This window comes from Protopterus annectens, chromosome 10.part0, assembly GCF_019279795.1.
Source record: "Protopterus annectens isolate FY-2018-M chromosome 10.part0, PAN1.0, whole genome shotgun sequence".
In the NCBI taxonomy this organism is placed as follows: Eukaryota; Metazoa; Chordata; order Ceratodontiformes; family Protopteridae; genus Protopterus; species Protopterus annectens.
Window position 1 is genome coordinate 374,388,903 of NC_056744.1, and position 26,290 is coordinate 374,415,192.

General features: G+C 44.8%; 1 protein-coding gene across 1 annotated transcript in view; it reads right to left on the reverse strand.

The window, feature by feature from the left end:
• DHX9 (DExH-box helicase 9) overlaps nt 1–26,290 on the reverse strand; it is a 1,660,482-nt gene that overhangs the window by 934,309 nt on the left and 699,883 nt on the right. The window contains exons 12-13 of the mRNA XM_044086769.1: nt 23,777–23,859; nt 23,251–23,407 (exon numbers count right to left, since the gene is read on the reverse strand). Coding sequence (XP_043942704.1) covers nt 23,251–23,407; nt 23,777–23,859 — 240 coding nt within the window. The remainder of the gene's footprint in view (nt 1–23,250; nt 23,408–23,776; nt 23,860–26,290) is intronic.

The following is a 26,290-nucleotide window of genomic DNA, read 5'->3' on the forward strand; positions in this document are numbered from 1 at the left end:
CTCTGTCCTGATGGAAGATAAAAGGCTGGACAGCCATGAGAGCCTGTAGTTCTGAAACTCTACGAGCTGAGGTGATAGCCAGAAGGAAAGCTGTTTTCCAGGACAAATATTGAAAATCTGATGAGGCAGCTGGCTCAAAGGGAAGCAAGGTCAATTTTTCCAGAATGAAATTAAGATCCCAAGCAGGTATTGGCTGTTTCATTGGAGGCCTTAAATTCTTAGCCCCTCTGAGGAACTGTCTTAAGAGAGGGTGAGAGAATAAAGGTGGATCAGTGTTGTATTCTGCAGAAATGGCTGAGGCATGTATTTTGATGGAGGAGAAAGAAAGTCCACTGCTTAGCAGTTCAGCCAAATATTGCAGTATTTGAGGTAAATTCAGTTTTCCAGGATCCTGGCCCTTTTTCTTATTCCAGACACAAAAACGTTTCCATTTTGCGGAGTAAACTTTTCTAGTTGATGGCCTTCTGGCCTCCAAAATGACATCCTGCACCTCCCTGGAGAGTAGGGCCTGTTGCGATGCTAAGGAATCTTCCATGCGGCTAGATTGAGTGTTTTTAGCTGGCTGTGAAGAGTTTTGAAACTGTGCTGAGTCAAAAGAAGAGGCATTAGAGGCAGGGTCCATGGTGGGGAAGGCGTCAGGCTCCTCAGGAGTGGGTACCAGTGTTGCCTTGGCCAGTCCGGTGCAATGAGAATCATCTTTGGTCTGTCTGCTTTGGTCTTTAATAGAACTTTGGGCAGCAGAGGAAGAGGAGGGAAGGCATAAACTGTCACTGATGTCCAACTGAAAGAAAGAGCGTCCACTTTCCAGGCCTTTGGATGGAAGATGCTTGAGCAGAATTTTGTCAATTGATGATTCTTGTGGGAGGCAAAGAGATCTATGTCTGGCCTTCCCCATTCTTGGATTATTTCTGTAAAAAATTTTGGATGCAATTTCCATTCGTGTGGATCTCTCATATTCCTGCTTAGGTTGTCTGCCAGCGTGTTTTCCTTGCCTGGCAAGTACTGTGCATGTAGTTCCATTTCTAAGTCCATGGCCATGTTCCAAAGTGACATGGCCAGTCTGCACAGGGGTAAGAATGTGTTCCTCCCTGTTTGTTTATGTACCACAACTGTGGTGTCGTCCGTTCTTATCACTAGTTGACCTGGTTGTAGAAGGTCCTTGAAAGCTATAATAGCATTTATTACTGCTAGCATTTCTTTTTGATTGATGTGAAGGTGCTTTTCTTTTTGGGACCATTTGCCCTGAATGCACCGATCTGTCATGTGCGCCCCCCAGGTGAAGTCCGAGGAGTCTGTTGTGATGATTTGCTTGAGGCTTGCTGAATGGAAGACCTGTGTTTGTTTGACATGCTTGAGCCCACCACAGAAATTCCTTTTGCAGACATGGAATTAGTGGTATTATTGTTTCCAAACTCTGGCTGTGTTGAGACCATATGTTTTTCAGGTACCATTGTAGCTTCCTCATATGCAGCTTTGCACATGGGATTAGTAAGATGCAAGATGCCATGAATCCCAGAGCCTGCAGGATTTTCCTTGCAGTCAGCCTGGTGCAATTTGCTAGTGTTCTGAAGTATTGAATTAGTTGCCCCTGATTCTCTGGCATGAGGTAGGCCATCTGGGTGTTTGTGTCCAAATTGGCACCCAGGAAAATTATCTTCCGAGAGGGTATTAGCCTGGATTTCTTTTTGACTGTATCCCAGAGATTTCAATAACATTATTACATAAGCCACATGTTTCAGAAGAATGTGCTTGCTGTCCGCTTGGATCAGGCAGTCGTCCAAATAGGGGTATATCTGAAGTCTGCAGTAGGCAATTACTGATGCCAGGCATTTCGTAAATACTCTGGGCGCAGTAGATAAGCCAAAGGGCAATGCAGAGAATTGATAATGGGTTGAGCCTGCAAGAAATCTGAGGTACCTTCTGCAATTTTGTCTGATTGGGACATGCAGGTATGGCTCCTTGAGGTCCAATGTTACCAGCCAAGACTCCTTGCCCAGCATGGGAAGAAGTTGCTGTAGAGTGAGCATCTTGAATTTTGGTACGAGTAGAAATGTGTTTAGGATGGATAGATCCAAAATAGGTCTCCAATCTTTTCCCTTCCTTGGCACCAGAAATAGCCTGGAATAAAAACCTTGACCTTGTTCGTGCGCAGGTACCTCTTGAATAGCTTTCATGTTTATGAGATCTGTAATTTGCCTTTGTGCCTCTGCCCTTTGATTGTGTGGCAGGTTTGGCATGCCTCTCATTTTTGGAAGGGTGTGAAAATGGAATTTGTAGCCTCTGTTTATAATGTCCAGAATCCATTTGTCCTTTGTGACAACATGCCAATTTTTTGAAAATAATGCCAGCTTTCCCCCTAAGGGGGCTGCCATTTGAGACCTGGTTGGCATGCAAAGGGGAAAGTCATTGGGTTTGCTTTCTGAAAGATTGCGAGTTGTCCTCAACACCTCTGTGTAGGAGCTTGCCATTGTCTGCCTCTATACGATCCTTGGGATTGTCCTCTGCCCCTCGGGCGCCTGTATCTGCCTCTTTGGGGTCTGTCTGTGGCAGGAAAGGACCAGTTTGTGGAAGGCCAATTTCTGCTAAAACGTGGGGGGTTGAACCTGTAGAAATTCTTTCACAGTTTGCATTGATTTAGCCTTTTCCTCCATTTTCCTTAATACCTCCTCAGCATTAGCACCAAATAGTACATCCTTTTGAAGAGGGGCGTCTAGTAATTTAGCTTTGACATGATCAGGCAAGGCTTGTTCCTTGAGCCAGGCATGCCTACGTATGACTGATCCTGCAACAGCAGCTCTACATGAGGCCTCTAGAGCATCAAAACCACATTGTAAGGTATGCTTACCCACTTGTTCTGCACTATGCATCAAATCCTGCAACTCCTTCAAGTTCTGGTTGTTCAGGTTGTGACATTTTACTCTTCAATTGTGACAACAAAAACTGTTGGTATTTTAGCATATGAAACTGACAGTTTAAGGCCCTCATGGATAAGGTAGCCGAGGTATATACCTTTTTCCCCCATCTTTCTAAGGATCTGGAATCTCTCTCGGAAGGCAATGGATTTTTGGCAATGGAGGCCTTAACTCCCTTGGGGCCCTGTAAGATGGTTTCTGGGTTAGCAGCATGGCTTTTATAAAGAAATTGGTGCGAGTCGGGAACCCTGTAATACCTGTCAGGCTTAACTGGAGCTGGAGGTAGAGAGTCCAGGTTAAGGCAGGCCTCCGAGTAAACGTCATCTAGGATGTCCAAGACGGGAGGTATAGCCAGAGGCCTATGCTGAGGTAACAAGAGAAATTCTCTGAGCCTTTTCTTGGAATCTGAATAATCCTGGCCTTCCCAGTGGAAGTGTCCCCTTAAGGTATGCAAAGTTTCCCCAAATGAGTAATCCTCAGGGGGGAATACAGAAGGGATGGACTCCTCCGCATCAGAGTCTTCAAAAGGGGAGTAAGAATGTTCCTCATCATTAGAGTGCTCTGAAATAATGGAGCCCTGATCAGAGGAGGGGGAATCTTCCTCCACTCTGGGCCTTTTGTCTGGTGGGGGCTGAGAACCTCTGATTAGAGTAATTAAATCCTCAGCCATTTTAAGCATCTGTTTCTTAGGCATGGGGCCTGGAGATGGGCCCTGTGTAGCTGGTCTCAGAGTGCATGGTTGCTTTAGAGTTTGTGAAAGCCTTGATGGAGAAAGAAGAGGAAGGTCTGAAGACACCTTGAGTGGAGGTGGACCTGTTTACATTCTGAGTTTAAACACCAAGAGTGGCTTCGGTATCAGTAGTTGGGGTGTGGGCCGAGGAGCCTGCGACCTCGTGTACAGGAGACACCGTCAAAGAAGTGTTGTCGGTAATCAGGGGCTGTGTAGGTGCCTCACTGAGAACCGGACCACGTGTAGTCTGCTTTGGCGTGGTGTCGGTAGAGGCCGCGGACCTCATGTGTCGGTCCTTGTCTTTGCGTTTTTTAGACAAAACCGGAGTCGGAGTATCCGATGACATAGTATAGTTAAATGCTTTCCCAAAATAATGCTGGGTGAACTCCGCCCGATGCTTAATAGTGCGTTTGTTGAATGTAGCACAAAAGCGACAGACCGAGACATCATGGTCTGGGCCTAAACAAGGTATACAGAGAGAATGGAAATCCTTATGCGGTATTTACTTCCCACGAGAAATACAATTAACTTTGTCTGACATCGGTCTGAGGCAAGAAAAGTTTCCCCAATGGGGTACTTAGCTTTTAAGAAGACTTCGGTTTCCAAATTTCTTAATCTCAGGAGCTGGCCGACCGGCACTTGCGAACTGCTTCTGCTTCGGGCACCGTGCGGCAAGAAAGACTGAAGAAAATGGCATCAGCTGGTTCCTTTATATCCCCGTCGCACTGACGTCAGGGAAGAAGCGACGACAACCGACGCCGGACCTAGACTTTGGAATTCGGCCGACCGAGGACCCGCCTGACGGCAGGAGAACCCATCTGTTATGACTGCAGCTGTATGCACGATAAACATCGGATTTGCCTATGTGTATCTAGGGTATATAGGCAATACTCTCCTCTGTTTAAATGATTGGGAAAGAAAACTGGCGATTCAATGGCTTGATTAATGGACGTTTCAGAGCTCACTTTAGGCAGAAATGACAGATTAGTTCTCAGAGATACTATCTCTATAAAAATAAAGTATGGACTCTTGATATATAAAGCTTGAAGTTCAGAAATATGTCTGACAGAAGTAATAGCGACCAAAAACAAGGTTTTCCATGACAAATACTTGAGGTTGCAAGAAGAGGCTGGTTCGAAAGGTACCGTTGTTATGAGCTAGTACAACTAATGATAAATCCAATGGTTGAATAGGTTCTCTAAAAGGTGGGTTCAGATGATTCACACCTTTTATGAAGGTCTTGCACAATTTATAGGACATGAGAGGAATCTTGAACACCCTCATGAAAATTAGAAATTGCAGCCAAATGAACTCTAAATGGTAGAGGCCGAGAGACCCGATTGAAACAGGTCGGCCAGATAGTCTAGAATTAACGACACTTGTGCTGAAAAGGGGTCTACTTGTTTATCTTTCAGCCAACAAGTAAATCTTTTCCACTTGCTCAGATAAGTAATTCTAGTGGAAGACTTATGAGAAGCAATGAGAATATCATGTACTGGTAAAGAAAGATCATTCTGCCTGGCAATCAGGGGAATTGGAGTAGCCAAGCCAATAGCTTCAGGCTGTTCAGGTTGGGATGAATCAGGTTCTGTGGGTGTGAGATCAACTCCGGGGGTGGATGGAGAATCGATGGTCGATCTAGTAGGCGGGGCCAAAGGAAGGGGAACCAAATCTGTTGAGGCCAATATGGTGCTATGAGGATTACCTTGCTCTTCAACCGCCGGGCTTTATTCAGAAACTGGGGAATGAGGGGAAAGGGTGGAAATGCGTAAAGACCAGAGGGCCAATCGTGGACTAGAGCGTCCCTGGGTGACTGTCCCGGAGGGGGAATCAGGGTGAAGTAGTTGCTGCATTTATAGTTGGTGGGGGGTGCAAAGAGGTCGCAGCAAGGATGGCCCCAGCGGTGGAAGACCTCTGCCACTATCAAGGGATTCAGGAACCACTCGTGAGGTTGAAGAATGTACCTGCTGAGTGTCTGCTATCACGTTGGAACTCCCAGGAATGTGCGTTGCTAGAAAAAAACGGGTTGGTAGCCATCGCCCATTGCCATATTCTCATGGCCTCTCGACAAAGGGGGTAAGATTTGGTTCCACCTTGCTTGTTGATGAACCAGACCACCGCCATGTTGTCTGACAATCGCAATTGTCCCAGACGGCAGCAGGGGATGGAATGCTTGCAACGCCAGAAGCACCGCAATCAGCTCTAGAACGTTTATATGCAGATGGGCCTCCAGTTGGGACCAAGTGCCTTGGACCGTCTGTCCCTGACATAGCCCCCCTCCCCCCCATCAGGGAGGCGTCCGTGGTCACTGTGGCCTTGGGTTGCTGGGGGGGGGGGGGAAGGGGCGAGACCACTGTGAGAGCTTATCATCCACCAATTTAAATCTGGTTTGAACCTGTGGGTTACTCGAATCATGGCTGAAAGAGGATGCTGAAAAGGATACCATTGGGTGAGCAGTAGCCATTGTAGAAGCCTCATGTGAAACCTGGCCAGGGAACAATGGTGATGGAGGCTGCCATGGAATCCAACAGTTGTAGAACTGAGTAAGCAGTGGATTTTTTTTTTGAAAGGATTGGAATTAGTTGTTGTTTTATCCTTAGAATTCTGTGCTCTGGAATAGCAGCTCTGCTGTTTTTTGTGTCCAAGATAACCCCTATGAATTCTGTTGACTGAGATGGGGTGAGATTGGACTTCTGCAAGTTTATGGTTATGCCTAGCCTTTGAGAAGCGAGGAGAGAGTATGCCAGGGCTTTTTCCAGTAGATGTCTGGTGGGGGTGGAAATGAGCCAGTTGTCTAGGGATGGAAACACCTGGAATCCTTGAAGTCACAAGTGAGCTGTGACAACTGCCATGCACTTTATGAACACTCTGGGGGCTGCAGAGTCTCCAAAGGGCAGTACGCTGAACTGGTAGTGACTGGCTCCTGCACGGAAGCACAGACATCTTGATGGCCTGTCCACCTTTATGTGGTAGAACGCATCTTGAAAATCTATAGAGCACATCCAATCGTCTTTTTCCAAAAGTGGGAGGATAGAATGTATTGTGAAGATCTGGAATTTTTGTACTCTCACAGACTTGTTCAATACACTGAGATCCAAAACTGGTCTCCAGTCCCTGGTTTTCTTTGGCACCAAAAATAGATTAGTAGAATCCGGATCCTATCTGGTCTGGAGGGACTATTTGGATGACACTTTTAGCAGCTTTTCTATCTCTAGTGCTGTTTCTTCCCTTTGATTGAGTGGAACATCGGAAAGATTTTTTTGACGGGACAAAGATCAAAGGGGATATGATAACCTCTGGTTATGATCATTTGTACCCAAGAATCGGTGGTGATGGTTAGCCAGGCAGAAGGGTACAAGGAGAAACGTCCCCCAACCACCTCCAGAGGAAAGGGGTTGGGCCGCTCTTCAAGGAGCATTGGTAGGATTGACCAGGGAAAGAATCCCTAGAACCCTGGTTACGAGGTCCCCCTCTGCCCCGAAAGAGTCTTCCCTGTGAGTTTCCCCTTCTGCCTCTGGGGGAGAACTCTGCCTGTGTGTCACAGAAAGGACCCTGAGATTTCTTGAACCATATCTTCCCACTCTTTTGGCTTCGGGAGAAAGCAGGTTGAGGGGAAGAACAAACACCTACGGCAGAAAGGGTCTTACCGTCCTGTTCACATCTGGCCAGTGTGTTTTTAACTTTGGGCCCAAACAACGAGGAGGGCTCAATGGGGGCATTAAGAAAAGAAGACTTAAAGGGTTCCGCGAAGTTGCACAAGCGCATCCAGGCGTATCGTCTTAAGGCAGCAGCTGAACCCGCTGCTCTAGCTGCTCCTTCTGATGCATGAGATATCGGTTGCATAGAGGAGTTAGATATAGATTCAATGGTGGCCAGCTGAAAGGCCACTTTGTTACGGACCTCAGACAAGGCACCAGCCAAGGTTTCAGAGAGCTCAGAAACCAGATCCCCTTTGAAGCCTAGTGAAATGTGCCATATAATTCAGGGATCCGATAGCAAAGGTCGCTGAAGCAAAGCTGTACTTCCCTATCCTGTCCAGGGCCCGGGACTCTGTTAGGAGAATGGACAGTCTGGCTTTCTTCTGCCAGATCCTTTTTTGTTGCGGCCGCCGCCACCAAAGCATCCACAAGAAGACCTTTGGACCAATGGGGATCCGAAGCAGGAGGGGACAAGATCTTATCTGGCATCCGGGGAATAGCTTCGACAATATCAGGGGCCTTCCAAGCATGCTGCACGATGAGCCGGACACGTTCATCGGCAGGTGGAGTAGCCCAGGAGGTAGGGGGCCAGGTGCAAAAGGCCTGCAGGAACACAGATTCCTCAGCGGTCGGATTAGAGGACTGCCAGTCACCTCTCTGTTTCAGGATTTTGAGGATATCGCCAAATGATACTTCAGAGGGTGACCGAGGGGATCCTTCCCCCTAATCGAAATCTGTCTCTTCGGTGAGGGACTCCTCTGTGCAGTCCATGTGCTTACTCTTACACGAACCTTTCCGGTGGACCTCCTCAGTGGGAGAAGCTGAAGACGAAAGCGGAAAAGGGGACTCCTGAGGGAATATGTCCTGTGGCCCTTGCACCCGGATTCAGCCAGATGCGACTTGTGGAACTAGTGTACCAGAGGAGGACGGAGGTATAGACACAGTCTGATATCGTCAGCAGCAGCAAAAGCCTTCTCCATCAGTTGGAAGGCTGGTCCACCCGAAGAGGAGTGTATGTCTAAGGGCAGGGGTCACCCCTCCCCTAAGTGGCTCAGCCTGCCGACCCAGGGTCCCTGGATGGCTGTAGAGCAGCAAGTTATGAGCGTCACAGCTGACATCCTGGGTCGTAACAAAACTTTCCTGCCACGAAGGCAACTGTGGTTCCTTAGTGAGATCCATAAAGGGAACCGCAGAAGGGGAAGACTGTGCTATATACATGGACTTCAAAGGCAATGAAAGAGGAGAATAAGGGGTCTTTGGAGATGGGTGATCACCTCCCAAGGAAGGATAGTTCCTGAGGGGTGGGATACCTCTGGCAAAGAGTATCTGGGTCCACAAGACGCAACACATCATGTTCGGAAAAGCTTCTAGTGGACCTCATGGAGACTGAAGGAGAAACAGGCCTGTCCACAGAAGAGGCAGACTCTGTGCCCTTAACGGACCGCACCAAGGACAATGGTGCAGAGAAAGACTGGACTACGGTTATCTGCACCGAAGAAGTCATCGGTGCAGAGATCATTGTCTGTACCGATACAAGGATCGGTGCCGAAGTAGTTGTCGTTGCCGAAGTGGGAGTCTGTGCCGAAGCTGGAACCGACGAAACTGGAGTCAACAATAAAGGCCTCGGTTCCGAGGAAGATCTTGCAGCAGACGCAGTCAAGGTCTGCGCCGACTGAACGGTCGGTGCCGATACAGTGGTAATGGTCTAAACCGAGGAGCCCCTTGGTGCCGATATATAGAAGGTTGCAGGAGAGGACGGAGCCGAAATCACTAATGGAGCCGAAGGTCTAGGCACCAAAAGCACTGGGGCTGGCAGAGAGGTCCGGAGCCGAAAATTTTGGCTTTTTAGGTTTTGGTTGGTGAGAGTCCCCAGCCGGGGACGAAGGCAAGGATTTAGCCTTAGTAGAAAAGTACAGTTTTGTACCTACCATAAATGTAAATGTCCGATAGATATGTAACTGCAGTCATAACATATGGGTTGTCCTGCCTCAGGCAGCCCTCGGTCGGCCGAATTCCAAAGTCTGGGTCCGGCGTCGGCTGGTGTCGCCTCCTCTCAGATGTCACAACGGCTGGAGTATAAAGGCATCGGCCAACGCCATTTTCTTCAGTGTTTCTTGCCCCAGATGTCAGGTGCCCTCTTAGGAAGGCTAAATTTGGTAAATGGATAAAAATAATCCCAAACATGCACAACAGTAATAAACAGATACACCATAGGAGATACCCCCAGCTGAAGGGAAAAGGGGTAGGGACCCAAAAAGAAGGATACAGAGGGGTAGGAGGGTGGGAAAATCCGACTGCAGTTGCATATCTATCGGACATCTACATTTATGGTAGGTACAAAACTGTACTATGTCCTTCAAGAATGCAACTGCAGTCATAACATATGGGTTGAATACCACAGCCAAGCTGAGGGGGATGGAACTATAAGGATGGTGTAGCTAAAATCCCCTGCATGACTGCCGAAGCAAAGCCTGCTCAGGATCTGGAGTATAAGGGCAGGTTGTAGTGCTTGGTAAATGTATGTACGGAGCTCCATGTAGCAGCCTCTAAAATGTCCTTTGTTGCCACTCCTCTTAGGAAAGCTGTGGAAGTGGCTATAGCTCTGGTGGAGTGTGGCCTAATATTGGCTGGCACACTTTCCATGGAAAGAATAGCAAAATCTGATGCAATGTCCAATCCATTCTGAAATTGTTTGCTTGGAGATTGCTTTTCCTTGTACTCCAGCAGCATAGGCTACAAACAGCTGGTCAGACTTTCTGGTGGCCTTAGTTCTGTCCAAGTAGTAGCGTAGTTGCCTGTGTATGTCCAAAGGATGCAGTAGTTTTTCCCCCCTATTTTGAGGATTGGGGAAGAATGTAGGTAGATGAATAGCTTGATTTAGAGACACCCTGGAAATTACCTTTGGCATGAAAGTAGGATTGGTTCTTAGACACGGTCTTGATGAAAAATGAGGAAAGGGGGCACTGCCATGAGTGCCTGTATCTCCGAAACTCTTCTTGCAGAGGTGACTGCCAATAAGAAGGCAGTCTTCCATGACAGAAATTGCATTTCTGAGGTTGCTGCTGGCTCAAATGGAGGAAGAGTTAGTTTTTCCAACACGTAATTGAGGTCCCATGCAGGTACTGCCTGTTTTCTGGGAGGTTTGATATTCTTTATCCCTCTTAGAAACTGTCTTAGCAGAGGATGCGAAAACACTGGAGGGTCACAGTTGTATTTTGCTGAGATTGCTGAGGCATGAATCTTTATTGAGGAGTATGAGAGTCCAGTTTGAAATAGTTCTGCCAAGTATTATAATATCAGAGGTATACTCAGTAATGCTGTGTCCTGACCCCTGTTGGCATTCCAGATACTGAATCTCTTCCACTTGGCTGAATAGGTTTTTCTGGTGGAAGGTCTGCGTGCTTCCAGCAAGACCTCTTGAACAGATTTGGAAAGAGAGTTAGATGTTGAAGTCATGGTAGCCTACAGGCTGTCAGATGCAATGTTTTCAGGTCTTGATGTACAGTCCTGTAATTGTGTTGAGTTAGGAGCAGGGGCCATAGGGTCAGAGGCCATGGTTTGGTCCGAGTTATGGTCAATAGCAATGGGTACCAGTGTTGCCTTGGCCAGTCTGGAGCTATCAAGATGCCTGTTGGTTGTTCTGGTTTGATCTTCAGTATCACCTTGGTCAGCAGAGGCAGGGGAGGGAATGCATAAATTTTTAGAGAATTCCAGCTTAAGGAGAGAGCATCCGTTTTCCAAGCTAGAGGGTGGCAAGTCCTTGTGCAGAACTTTTCCAGGTGACGATTTAAGTGGGAAGCAAAAAGATCTACGTCCGGTCTTCCCAGTGTCCTTGCCAGTTGAGAGAAAATGTGAGGGTGCAGCATCCATTCGTGTGGATCCATGAAATTTCTGCTCAGATTGTCCGCCAGTACATTGTTCTTGCCTGGTACAAACTGGGATTGTAAATGTATCTTCAGGCTCAGGGATTTTTCCCAGAGAAGCATTGTTAGTCTGCAGAGGGGATAAGAATGAGTGCCTCCCTGCTTGTTTATGTACCACATGACAGTGGTGCTGTCTGTCCTTATTAGCAAATGTCCCTGTTTTAGTGATTTTTCGAAAATCTCGATGGCATGAATCACTGCCAACATCTCCTTTTGGTTTATATGCAGATGTCTTTCCTTTGGCGTCCAAAGACCTTGAATGCATCTGCCCTCCATGTGTGCCCCCCATCCATGGTCTGAGGAGTCTGTTATCATTTGGTCTGCTTGAGGTCTGTTGAAAGACATGCCCTCGTTTAGTTGACTGGCTTGAGCCCACCATAGGAATTCCTTCTGCAGACATGAATAAGTGGGATTATGTCCTCTAGGCTGTTGTTGTGTTGAGACCATAAGTTTTTTAAATACCATTGCAGCTTTCTCATATGAAGTCTTGCTAAAGGTATCAGAAGGATACAAGATGCCATGAAACCCAGGGCCTGCAGGATTTTCCTTGCAGTCAGCTGGGAAAGCTTTGCTAGGCCTTTGAAGTACTCTGGTAAATGCTGCTGTTTTTCCTCTGTGAGGTAGGCCATTTGGTTTTTCGTGTCCAGTTTGGCTCCTAGGAATATAATGTGTTGGGATGGTAGTAAGTTTGACTTCTGAATGTTGACTGTGTATCCCAAGGCCTGCAGTAGATGCATGACATATTCCAAATTCCCTTTTAAGGTTCGTTTGTTGTCTGCTTGTATGAGGCAGTCGTCCAAGTAGGGGTATATCTGAATCCAAGAAACAGCAGCTCACGGCCGAAGAAATCACCAGGACCTGGATGCAGATAGTATACTGCAATAATTCCTTTATTTTACGTGTAACATCCACGAATGAAAACAGCTCACAAATAAAAAAACTGACTGGAAACAAGAAATACAATCAAGCGCTTTCGCCCGGGCTCTCCCAGGCTTTATCAAGAAAACAATACAGGGAATATGCTTCCTTTATATATACCTGTCCCTTCCCAATTACTCAATTATACTGTTGTGTTTTTTGGGAATACAGATAAAATAGGAGGATTTTTTAGGTATTGATTTCTTGCATAATTTGTAACAAAGTCCATTTTAATATTTTATATTTTGTATAGCTTGTTGAATGTAGGAATGTTCATGCATAGCGCCATAGTATATTTTTATGTTTCTTAATTTTTAAACAAAGTCTTTTTTAATTATAAAATATTTATATAGGAAGTAGTTTGTACATGCACATCCAACATACTGTAATTTTTTACAAAACTATTTACATGTATATTTTTAGTACTGGTACAGTACATTTGGGATTTATCAACTTAATAACATTTATAAATGCATATAAATTTATATTTATTTATTTAATTTATTAGGTTTTTAAATGAACTCTTGAAATAGATTATGCTAACAAATTGATTTGTTTATGGGACCCTAAAACTGTTGTTCAAATGTTGTTTAAATGTTTTTAAAATGTCTTTTATAAATGCTTTTAAAAATGCTTGAAAATGTATTGGATACCATGGCTTTAAATATCAGGAAGCTTTTGAATCAGGAAAAATAATTCAATTAAGCACAACAGTATAATTGAGTAATTGGGAAGGGACAGGTATATATAAAGGAAGCATATTCCCTGTATTGTTATCTTGATAAAGCCTGGGAGAGCCCGGGCAAAAGCGCTTGATTGTATTTCTTGTTTCCAGTCAGTTTTTTTATTTGTGAGCTGTTTTCATTCGTGGATGTTACACGTAAAATAAAGGAATTATTGCAGTATACTATCTGCATCCAGGTCCTGGTGATTTCTTCGGCCGTGAGCTGCTGTTTCTTGGTTTACCTGTTCTGGTTTTTACAGATATGTATATTTGAATCCCCTTCAGTCTGCAGTGTGCCACTACTGATGCCAGGCATTTTGTGAACACACTGGGCGCAGTAGATAAGCCAAACGGCAATGCTGAGAACTGATAATGCTCTGTCCCTGCAAGAAATCTGAGGTATCTTCTGCAGCTTTGTCTGATTGGGACATGCAGGTATGCCTCCTTGAGGTCCAGAGTGACCAGCCAAGACCCCTTGCCCAACATGGGAAGTTGCTGCAACGTCAGCATTTTGAACTTTGGCACAATGATGAAAGTGTTTAGAGTTGACAAGTCCAGTATGGGTCTCCATTTGTTTTCTTTTCTTGGAACAAGGAACAGTCTTGAATAAAATCCCTGGCCTTGCTCCTGAGGAGGAACCCTTTCTATTGCTTTTATACTTAATAGCTTGGAAACTTGAGTGAGTGCCTCTGCCCTTTGATGATGTGGCAGGTTTGGCATGCCTTGCTTTATTGGTAATGTGTGGAAGTGGAATCTGTAACCTTTGTCTATCAAATCCAGAATCCAATTGTCCTTGGTTAAGATATGCCAGTTTTGTGAGAATAAGGCTAATTTTCTGCCCAAAGGTGCTTCTCTTTGAACCTTTGTAGGCGGTACGAAAGTCAAGTCATTGTGATTATCCTTGTGGTGCAGCTGAACTGTCTGCGCCACTTCTTTGATTTGGGGGATGCCATTGGCGGCCCCCTGTAAGATCCTCGGTATTGCCCTCTACCCCGGGCACGTCTGCTTTTTCCCCTTTGAGACTCGTCAGAGCCGGGGAAGGACCAATTCTTGGAGGGCCAGTTTCTGCTGAATCTGGGTGGCTGAACTTGAAGGAAATCCTTGTGTCTGTACTGACTTTGCTTTTTCTTCTATGGATTTCAATACATCTTGTGCAGTAGCACCAAAAAGCTTTTGTTTTTCCAAAGGTGCATCCAGTAACTTTACTTTAACATGGTCAGGCAAAGACTGATCCTTCAACCAAGCATGTCTACGTATCACCGCCCCAGTCATAGCTGCCCTACATGAAGCTTCCAGTGCATCATAACCACACTGCAGAAAATGGTTATTAACCTGCTGAGTGTTATGAATATGATCCTGCAGTGCCTTTTTATCAATAGGCTCAGGAGAGGCTAACTTTTTCTGTAAATCATCCAGGAGAAAATCTTGGTACTGAAACATGTGAAAGGCAGATAAGAGACCTCATGGCTAGGGTAGTAGAGGTATATACTTTTTTACCCCATCTCTCCAGGGACCTTGCTTCTCTGTCAGCTGGCAGTGGGTTTTTGGCAGAGGAGGAAGCCACTCCCTTGGGGCCCTGTGAAATAGTTTCTAGATCCACAGAGTGAGCTTTAAAAAGGTGCTTGTGAGTGTCAGGGACCCTATATCTGTCCGGCTTGACAGGAGCAGGAGGAAGAGAATCAGGGTTGGCACTGGAGTCAGAGAAAACATCATTCAAAACATCCATAACTGGAGGGATAGCCAAAGGTCTGTGCTGGGGAAGCTTGAGGAAAGTACGAAGCCTTTTCCTGGAGTCAGAGAATTCCTGACCCTGCCATTGAAAATGTTCCCTCATGGAATGCAGGACTTCGCCAAATGAGAAATCCTCTGGAGGGGAGGCAGAGGGAATTGATTCCTCAGCATCAGAGTCCTCGTAGGCCTGGAAGGGTTCTTCTTGGGTATCAGAATGCTCAGAATCCCCAGAGGCTTCATCCGAGGAGAGGTCGTCCGCCTGCTCAGTTCTAGGCCTTTTTTCTGCAGGTGGCTGAGAACCCCTGTCCGGATGAGGCTGAGAACCCCTGATAAGGGAAATAAGATCAGCAGCCAGAGACATGATCTGTTTATCAGATGAAGGGGCCTGGGCAGGTTTAGGATGGGCCTTCGCCTGACTGGAGGCCTTAGCACGTGCAAAGGCCTTGATGGACATGGAGTCAGGAGGCCTAGCAGTCCCACGTGCAGACGTTACCTTGCCCACAGGAATGGTGTCGGGTAGATCCAGAACTTCGGTTTCCGGAGGAAAATCAACAACCGGCACCGGAGAGATCTCAGAGACCGAAGGTCTTGTTAACGCTGTGTCGTCGGCCTGGAGCGGTTGATTTACCACTTCCGAGGGGACCGGAGCGCTAGCAGAAGATTTTGGAGTAGCATCGGTAGAGGACGTGGGCCGAGGATGTCGGTCCCGGTCCTTGCGTTTTTTAGCAGATTGGGTTGTCGGTAGATCCGACGGCATGATGTACGCAAAAGATTCACCGAAAAAGTTCTCGGTGAATTCTGCCCGGCGCCTGAGAGTGCGCTTATTAAAGCAAGCACAGGCCGAGACGTCGTGGTCTGGGCCCAGGCAAGGAAGGCAGAGAGAATGGAAGTCCTTATGAGGTATTTGTTTACCACAAGACAAACAATTATTAACTTTCTCAATTTGTTCTGACATCGGCTGAGGCAATAAAAAATGTTCCCCAACGGGGTACTTAGCTTTTAGATGACTTCGCTACTGAAAACACAGGAGCTGACCGACCGGCACTTGTGAACTGCTTCGGGCACCGTGCGGCAAGAAAGACTTAAGATGGCGTCGGCCGATGCCTTTATACTCCAGCCGTTGTGACGTCGGAGAGGAGGCGACACCAGCCGACGCCGGACCAAGACTTTGGAATTCGGCCGACCGAGGGCTGCCTGAGGCAGGACAACCCATATGTTATGACTGCAGTTGCATTCTTGAAGGACATCTGCCCCCTTTCATGAAATTGAAAACCATCCACTTTCCACGCTAGTGGTGAGGGAAGCCTGGAGCAGGGTAGCAGTAGTTGCCTGTTTTGAGGGGAGGCAAACCGATCCATCTCTGGAGTGCCCCACTGGTGGACAGTGTCTAAGACATCATCCCTATGTAACATCCATTTGTGATTTGGAGACGAAGATCTGCTGAGGGCATCTGCCTGATGGCTGTCCTGTGATGGGAAGTATACTGTCTGCAATGTTGCACTGTAGTGAGTGGCCAATTCCCATTCTTGTATTGCTAACCTGCAAAGCACTGAAGTACAAAAATTCAAGGGAAGCAAGCTGCTGGGCGTACGCCAAGTAGGTAGCCAAGTGATAATCCACAGTTAGGTACCGCTGTTAAGTGTTAAAGAAGCAACGATAGTTCGTACACTGTTTCGTTAGAGCTTTTATTAACCACAAGCACTTTCGGAGAGAGCACTATCTCTCCTTCCTCAGACCAAAGTAAAACAATTAGATGCAACAATGTGCTCCTTTAAATAGGATACAATCAACTAATTTACAAACAAATTAACAATTTCAACAATTATCAGCTTGTGACTTGTGGTGTAAATAGCGAAACCAGCCGGACTTTTAAAAGTGGGGGTTTGTCTTGTTCCTAATATTTGAACTGTTGGTTTGATATGTAATTAAAGTCACAAGCTGATAATTGTTGAAATTGTTAATTTGTTTGTAAATTAGTTGATTGTATCCTATTTAAAGGAGCACATTGTTACATCTAATTGTTTTACTTTGGTCTGAGGAAGGAGAGATAGTACTCTCTCCGAAAGTGCTTGTGGTTAATAAAAGCTCTAACGAAACAGTGTACGAACTATCGTTGCTTCTTTAACACTTAACAGCGGTACCTAACTGTGGATTATCACTTGGCTACCTACTTGGCGTACGCCCAAGCAGCTTGCTTCCCTTGAATTTTTGTACTTCAGTGGTTTGTTTGGTTTTTGAAAACGTAACCTGCAAAGCAAATAGGATCTGATCTCCCCCTTGCTTGTTGATGTACCACATCATTTTGGTGTTGTCTGTGAAGACTTGTAGGGGGGACCAGGATATATGAGCGGGAGGAAGGTCTTCAGGGATACGAGGAGAGCAGTCATCTCCCTCAAACTGATACGTTTCCTGAGGGAGGGCTCCTATTAAGCCTGTACCTTAAATCCGTTCATGGTGGTCTATCGCAGAAATGACATCTGTGTATATGAATTGGACTGCCTTGGTGGGCTGTAGAGGCAGACCTGGATTCTGGCTTAATTATTGGATCCACCACCCCAACTCTTTTTTCAGGAAAAGCAGGAAGGGCACTTCAAAGTCCAAGGTGCGACTGTGCTGGGACCAGACATTTTTCAAGTAACACTGGAACTTCCTCATATGCAAACAGGCAAGTGGCAACACTGGAATTGTAGCTGCCACTAGGCATAGAAATTCCCTGGCTGAGATGTGAGTGACTAGAAGTAGATCTTCTAAGTTTGTTAGAGAAGTTAGCTTGTCTTGTGGGAGGAAGACCTTTATCAAGTCCGTCCTTATTCTGCAACCCAAGAAGATCTGGTCCTGGGATGGAGTGAGGGAGGACTTCAGTATGTTCAGAGTAAACTCCAGGCCTTGAAGGAGAGAGAGTGAATTGCAGGTGTGCCTGAAGAGTGCTCACGTCTTCTGCTTGGATGAGTAAATCATCCAGGTAAGGGCAGATCTGAATGCCTTTTGTTCTGCAGGAGGCTACTGCTGGGGCTAGACACTTTGTGAAAACTCCTGGTGCTGCAGATAAACCAAAGGGAAAGGCAGTAAGCTGATGGTGAGGATGGCAAAGCAAAAAAAGAAGAAATCTCCTGATGTCGGGTGAATGGGGATAATGGAGACAAGCCACTTTTTCAGGTCCAAAGTGGCCATGAAGGCACCAGGTGTCAAAAGTGAATGACGGGTTTGTAGGGATAGCATGTGGAAGGAGGGTACAAGCAGGAAAGGGTTTAGCAAGGACAGGTCCAGTATAGGCCTCCGTGGGCCCTCCTTTTTTGGGACCAGGAAGAGCCTGGAGTAAAACTCCCGACCCTCTTGTCCAGTTGGGACCCCCTCTATGGTGCCCTGTGATGATAAATAAAACCAAAAACGAAGCAGAATCCAGACCAAAATGTACTGGTAAACCAACAACCACAAGCCTGGAAAAACGAAGCAGGAGGTACCAAAAACTAAATTCCTTTATTGAGCCACAACGTTGAAATGAAAGCACACCATTAACGCCTTTACCATATACAAGTACGTTTTCGTCAAAGAATCATTCGACTTCATCAGATGCTGACAACCATACAGTACTCCGTTTTTATTTGATTCCTTGTTAATTAAAACCTATCAGGATGTTTCTATTAAGTTTAAAACAGCGAATACCCTTTTTCCATTTAAATTTCATCTCCTTCATTTAAATATTCATGAATAATTCATTTAAGATACGTTCCCTCATTTTGACGTGTAAAATCATTTTAAAATTTATGTCAAGTTATGTTTCTTCAAAAAAATTTTTCATTTCATTGTGAACAAATTTATTCCATTTTAATACTTGTAATGTAACATTTAAAAATATTATTAAAATGTCCAGTTAAAAAACGAATAAATAAATGAATACATAAATAGATAAATACATGTGCCCATGTATTTAGTCATATGTTTATCTTTATAAACCAGTGCATTAAATTCAGTTGTTCTCTTCACATACTGTCGCTTTCCATAGGTTCTGACTATATAAATTGATACTAGTTACAATTTAGCTGTTCTTAATTTTAATATAGGTAAAATTGAGATGTACTCATTCAGTCCTGGGGGGTTCCCTGCGTCCAGGGTTAGTTGCCACCACAATTCCCTGAACTCAATTTTTTCTTCCCAGGGTCCCCCCCTACCATCAAGTTTAACTGGTTCCAAAACCAAAAAAGTGAATTTTGCTTCAGGGCATTTTTTTAAATGTTTAAATAAAGCATAGAACCTATGGAAAGCAACAGTATGTGAAGAGAACAACTGAATTTAATGCACTGGTTTATAAAGATAAATACATGGGCACATGTATTTATCTATGTATTCATTTATTTATTCGTTTTTTAACTGGACATTTTAATAATATTTTTAAATATGTTACATTAAAAGTATTAAAATGGAATAAATTTGTTCACAATGAAATTAAATTTTTTTTTGAAGAAACATAACTTGACATCAATTTTAAAATGATTTTACATGTCAAAATGAGGAACATATCTTAAATGAATTATTCATGAATATTTAAATGAAGGAAATGAAATTTAAATGGAAAAAGGGTATTCGCTGTTCTAAACTTAATAGAAGCATCCTGATAGGTTTTAATTAACAAGGAATCAAATAAAAACGGAGTATTGTATGGTTGTCAGCATCTGATGAAGTCGAATGATTCTTTGACGAAAACGTACTTGTATATGGTAAAGGCGTTAATGGTGTGCTTTCATTTCAACGTTGTGGCTCAATAAAGGACTTTATCTTTTGGTACCTCCTGCTTCGTTTTTCCAGGCTTGTGGTTGTTGGTTACCTGTGATGATAAATCCCGGATGACCTGGGGTATCAGATGTATTTGTTTTTTTGGAGGCAGAGTTATATCGTTTGGTAATGGCTTTTTCTGCCAGGTGAAAAAGTACCCTTTTTCCACTACTGATAAGACCCAGCGGTCTGAAGTGATGTGTTGCCATAGGGGAAGACAGTGAGAGGCAGGCATACAGGGGGAGACGGTGGAGGGGATTTAGGCAGTCGCGCACTGTTAGGTCTGTCTGGAAAGGGCTGCCTGGGGGTAGATTGGGATGGACTAGTCCTAGAGGACGAGGGTTTCCTAGCTTCTTTCCTATGCTTTGAGGAAGAAGTGGAAGGAGCAGGTGCCCTCCTAAAAAAGCTAGGCTTTGCAGGGTAGTTCCTGTAGAGTTTTGAAACTGGGGATACCAGTAGATGCTTCAAGTCCTACAGTTACTTGCTTTTTTCCTGCAAACTTTTGAACAGTTCAGCTGATTGCTTGACAAAGAGGAAGGTGTCCAGGGGAGCATCCAGCATCTTGACCTTGAAGTCACCTGGGAGGGGCTGAAGTCTGAGCCAGGAGTACCTGCGTAATACAGAGGCAGATGAAGCTGATCTGTCTGAAGCTTCAGCAGCATTGCAGCTGCATTTTATGGAATGTCTGACTACCTGCCCTGCTAAAGAAAGCCTGGCGGCAACTTGGGGATTTGTAGGGGAACCAGGCATAGAAGAGAGCAATGTAGGTGCCTGGGAAACTAAATCTAGAGCACACTTTACCACGTCAGTCTGGTAATTAATAGCACTAAAGGCCAGGGTGGAGGAAGTGTAGATCTTTTTTCCTAGTCTATCCATCACCTTACTGTCCTTATCTGAAGGAAGCAGGGAAGAGGAAGGAACCTTTCTGGATTGCTTGTCTGGTGTCACCTCAATGACAGATGGATCTGCCATGGGTGGTTTGAAGAGGTTCTTGTTATCATCAGGGACTTTACAGAACCTACTTGGACTTTGAGGCCGGAGGTTGGAATTCTTGGATCTTTGAGGCAGAAGCAAAGGCATCCAGGTAAGATGGAATCATGGGGGATGATAGCAGAGGGAGAGGGAGACTCCATCTGGAGAAACTCCAAGTATCTTTTTTTGTACCACTGTCATTCGGGTGGAGTCCCACTTGCAGTATTCTCTCATTCTGAAGATGGTGTCCCCTAAAAGTGATGTCTTTTGGTGGGGAGTCTCCTTCTCAGGAGTCTTCATCTGAAGATCAGCATTCCAGGGGGGAGGCCAGATGATAGCTATACTTGAGAAATTCATCACAGGAAGGGGAAGAAGAGTCTTCCTCCTGAGTCAGAGGAAGAGGGATGGAACTGGCATAGGCAGGCCTGGGACTAAGGGTGGGCAGAGCAGGAGTATGTGAAACTGAGGACCTCAGGGCCATAAAGGCCTGAAAAAAGGACTGAGAAAAAATGTTTGCCAGTCTGGCCGGCCTTCTGCTGGGGCAGATAAATGTACGGCTTTCTGTTTTTTCTTGAGAGAAGAAATCTTAAGAGCTTGAGAGGCCGAAGGCCTAGTGTCAGGTGCCAGGCCTGGGGCCGAGGTGCCCTGGTTGGAAACTGAAGGCAGCCGCCTGGGCAAGCTCGGTTCCCCTTCAACATCACCGGAGGCAGTTGTTGCAGAACCCCCCCCACACGGACATGCCAACTGGAGAAGCTAGGGCGGCTTCCAAAATGGTGCCAGCATAAGTCGCCAGTTCTTCTGGACGTTCCTCAGCCCTTAGACTGGTAGCTGGCAGGACGTTCAAATTCGGAGGCACAGCAGCAGGCCTTGAAGCCTTGGCCTTCTTTACAGGTGGCTCCACTTAGACGGCCAGCTCAGGATCCATACCTAGGGGCCAAGTGCTTTAGTCGTTGGTTCTCAAACAATTTAAGGGCTGCCAGACAGTACAGAAGGTTTTAGGGACAAACGACTGACAGATATTACAGGTCGTATGGCACACCCAAGTAAAATAAGCAGAGGTCACGTGTATCTTTGTGCAGAATTGGCCGACTGCACTTATTTTCCCTTCCTAGATGACATCAGCTATACAGGATAAACAGCAACATAAGCTCTATCAAAATAATGAAGATTACCCAACGGGGTACTTACCTTTAACGTCTTCTGAAACGCGAAGTAGAACAAGCAAGCTGACGTTCGACTGTGGCAGAGAAGTTCTGAGGTCTGTGAGTGAGGATGTCACATTTATGGACCACGGTTTATGGCCCTGCGTGTGACGTCCAATGCACCAAACAGCAACCAGGCTTCAGCTTTGGTAGATGAGCCTGACGTTCAAATCGCCTGAGGTGGAGGATCCCACGTGAGAATACTGCAACATAATAGGACATCAGTTAGTAGTAAAAAAAAAAAAAAAAAAACTCTCTCTCCAGAAAAATAAAGTTTTAATAGAAAGAAAAATGAAAAAGCAATCCAGTGCTATTTACTCAATTAAGCATCTCAAGTTGGTGCAAAAGAGATCAGAAGAAATGAAGTCTTTAGGCAAATGACTATGGGTAGATAGTTTGCAGCCCAGAAAGTCTCTCAAGTGCCAGTCATCAATATTGTAGGCTGACTCAGCAGTCAGAAGATGCACTTGGTCAGACAGTGCACTCACTCTTTACAGCAAAGACTGGGTAAGCCTTGCCCAACACAGAAGACATGCTGAAGACTGCAGGTACACGTTGATTTTTTTTCTGTAGGATATTTTCAGTTTCAAAAATGTCAGGAGAACACACAAAAAAAAAAATAGAGTACAATGCTTAAAACTTAGCTCTCTAATGGCAATAATCTACACGTGATCAGAGATAATCATTTCCCCAAAGGATACCTATTACAAGTTAGAGAATAACATTTCTCCAAAGGGTACTTATTGTTACAAATTAATATTAGAGAATAACATTTCCTCAAAAGGTATTTAATGAGCGCTCCTCTTTCTACCCAGCACCCTGTTGACACGGAGATCAGACCGTCTTAGGGACATTCAGAGCTCTGGAGGCAACGTTAAATAGGTGGAAACCAGCCTACAGCTAATTATGCCGCAACAGTGATCCCTATGAAAACATCAAGAATCATACCCCAGTAAATGCTGTGTAGATAACTTCACCCAGAACTGTAAAATCTCATCTACAAAAAATCCACCATCACACATCTAGCAAATCACCCAGGACACCCCACTGAAACAGACTACCTACTACTATTTTTCACAGACCAATCAAACTGACAGCTGCAGATGACATCTTTCGAGAAAGCAAATCATGTCTGGTCCTGAAGACATGGGCCTTTCTTACTTCTAATACACAAATGTCAGCCTGATGACCACACTTCCTGGATTCAACTTCTGCAAAGTGGGAAAAGACAATACCTAGAGTTTCCTTTGACATGGGCAGAAAGCATGCCTCTAAGTCACTGGTACCAATTACTTCATCTGGAGTTATGGAGTGAAAGGTCAAGGCAAAATGGTCAAAACTAATGCTGTCTCTGTGGCAGAAAGGTTTTCATCTTCCTACACCCCAGATGACTTGAGTATCACAAGCGGCCTGGCCAAAAAAAAGAAAATCGGTGACGGTCACCAACAACTTCTCATAACTGATCTGCTTATACTACTCAGAAGAAAATCAGGAGTTTTACCTATTTCCTACATTTCCTACAAGCCCTAGAATCACTCTGCACCTCAGGTCAGCCACCAGCATTCATGATGAAGTTGTTCCATTCCAATTCCATAAAATGCATCATCAGTGTATCATCACACAACTTCTACTTGTAAGGGAAAGTCACAGAGCAAAGCCTGAAATCTTACCTTGAACTGGAAAGGTCCTTCCATACACCTCAATGATAGGGCAGCTGAAGAAGTACTCCTGGAACATACTGGTGTCAATGGTGGCTGACATCAGAATAACTCTAACATCAGGAAAAGCTTGAACAACATCCCTCAGTACCACAAGAACAAAATCAGTCTGCAAAAAACATAAGACATACATTTTCCTTTAGTACATTAATTATTTCAACACATCAACCACCTTTCCAGATTACTAAAGGAAACGTAAAGTAAAATTCTACAATGATGTCCACATACAGACAGGCCTTTAATATCAGAAAAGATGACATATCGGGACACGGACTGAGACAGGTGTAACATTAAACAAAACCCTAGTGCTTTAAACTACAGCAAAGTAAAAATAACCTGCAATGCACAACCATGGATGTCTAGCCCAAGTTTTCACAATATAAGCTCACCTCAGCAGACAGTAACCACTGCTGCACTGTAGTTTCAAGTACCTGCAAATTGTTAAAACAAAAAGTCAGTGAGTGACTGAATAACTCACATTAATGTCTCTCTCATGTATTTCATCCACGATGACATGACTGATTCCTCGTATTCCAGCTTCCAATTTTCTCAGCAAGACACCTTTGGAAAGAAACATTTTCCATTATTAAAAACACTGCAGAAAGGGTACACAGACACAACCAATGAACATAAAACCTTAAGTTTTAAGCATTCCCAACTAACAATTACAGAACAGACTTGTAATGCAAACAATTAACTGCTTCTCAGACGCCCGAGAGATTTACTGCCACTCACTTAAGCGAAATGGCACCCTACAGCGGAACGATACTAGTCCTCTGTTTTTCGTGACTTTCAAGTTTCTCCACTGTTCTTATACCCACCACTTGCAAACAGACTAGGGCTCAATAATACACTACTCACTAGCTCCTAAACAGCACGGTCTTGAACAGTAGACCCTATTTTTAGTTTTGCAAGTAGTCGCTTTTTTTGTAAACAAAAAGGTGATAGTACACGTGTCGCGTTTTGGTCAACCCCCGCATATACTTTTTTCTCCAAATCCTCTTTCGTGAAAACAAATAAAAATCTTCTCTCTTAATACAACTGAAGTCACTTCTCACAGCAAACTAGTAAGGATGATGGTGGATAATAATATCCCATTACTCTGAAAAAATATAACTAGGAAATGATTAATTATTGTAATATTCACTTACAGTCATTAAATCAGTTTTAAAAAAATCAGGAACCAGGAAAACACGTTAACTAGTCCATTTTTTTTTTTTAACCAATGACAGATATTTGATAAACACAGCAATAAAGTCTCTCAATCAAAACAGACTTGGCATTAAAACTTCTCTGCCTTTGAAACTCACATTCACTGAAACAGCACTGAAAACAGACAAAGAAAATGCATCTGGCCAGTGGTAGATTAAGTCTATCTTTAGACTGTTTTCAAATCATAGGCCCCTTGCTACACATTTTTAGGATCACAGAAAAGTTCCTTGATTCACCTTCCTTGTTATTATATATTATTGATATTCCTTATATAATACAGCACTTTTATATTTAAGTGTTTCATCTACAAATTCAGTGCCTGCTGTCCTTGAAGAATAAACTGCCTATGTCACATTAAAAAATATGGTAAGCTGGTAATACTGCAATAGGAAATGGATGGCAAACTGAAAACAGGTTCAGAGTTCCTAGGTATCTCATCCAAAGGAGGACATACTCAAGATTGCAGCAAGTCATCCCTTAAAATACAACACAGTATCAAGCAATCAATCTACAAGCTGTGGGAGTAGAACCAAAACAAAAATATGCTACCTGTTGTGCTACAAACACTGCTTTAAAATTCTACACCACAAGACTTATTGATGCCATTTGCTAAAAAAACAGCAGCACATAGTAAACAGACTTGGCATGAATAGCAGTAAACATTTCCTCCCTTGAAGCTCACAATTGCTTGAAAATACACTTGAAACTGAATTCCTCAAAAACTGCCCCTGAAACTCAGTTCCTTGAAAAATGTACCCTGGTAGTTGAGGTAAAGGACTCAGGCTCTTGTTTCCCGTAGCTATGGTACAGGGTTTGTAGCCAAGCAAAACACTAACCACCTGCTAACCATAACTAGAGCATTTCACTGTCTCACACACACCTCAACCTCTTAGTGTGAGAAATCTGGACAAAGCCTAAAATAATAGGGACAGGTTATAACTATTGCTCTCATAAACTTAGAAAGTTGCCAGAACAGGATTTCTGTCCGTATGCATTTTTCTAAAGACTATGAAGTCTAAAACGCAAATGTCCGTCATTATTTAGCAAATTCAATCCTTTGCATGAGCAACAGACAAAAATATGGGGCAAAAAGCTGGGCATTCTGCAAAAACCTGGACAGTTGAGGGCTATGCTAACATACACCTCCCTTCGTTACACACAGCACACCTCTCAACCTCAATGCCACACACACACACACCTCCCCTTACACACACCCTCCCCCTTAACACACACCCTCCCACTTAACACACACCCTCCCCACACACCCCTTACACACCCTCACACCCTCCCCTTAAGCACACACACTCCCGCTTATGCACACCCACCTCTACCCCTTACACACACAACTCCCTCCCCTTACACACCCTCCTGCTCCCCTTACACACACCCCTCCCTTACACACACACCCTCTCCTTACACACCCTCTCCTTTACACAAACCCTCCCCTTACACACACACACCCTCAATATCCCCTTTACACAAACAACCCCCTCCCCCTTACACACACCCTCACACACCCTCCCCATTATGCACACACCCCTCCCCTTACACACACCCACCCCTCCCTAAACACACCCTCCCCTTACACGCACACACCCCCCTTGCAGACACCCCTTACACACACCCTCCCCTTACAGACACCCCTTCCCTTACACACACCCTCCCTTTACACACCTCCCCTTTACAACCCCTCCCCTTACACACCCCTCCCACACACACCTACCTCCCTTACACACACCCTCCTGCTCCCCTTACACACTCTCCCCCTACACACACACAC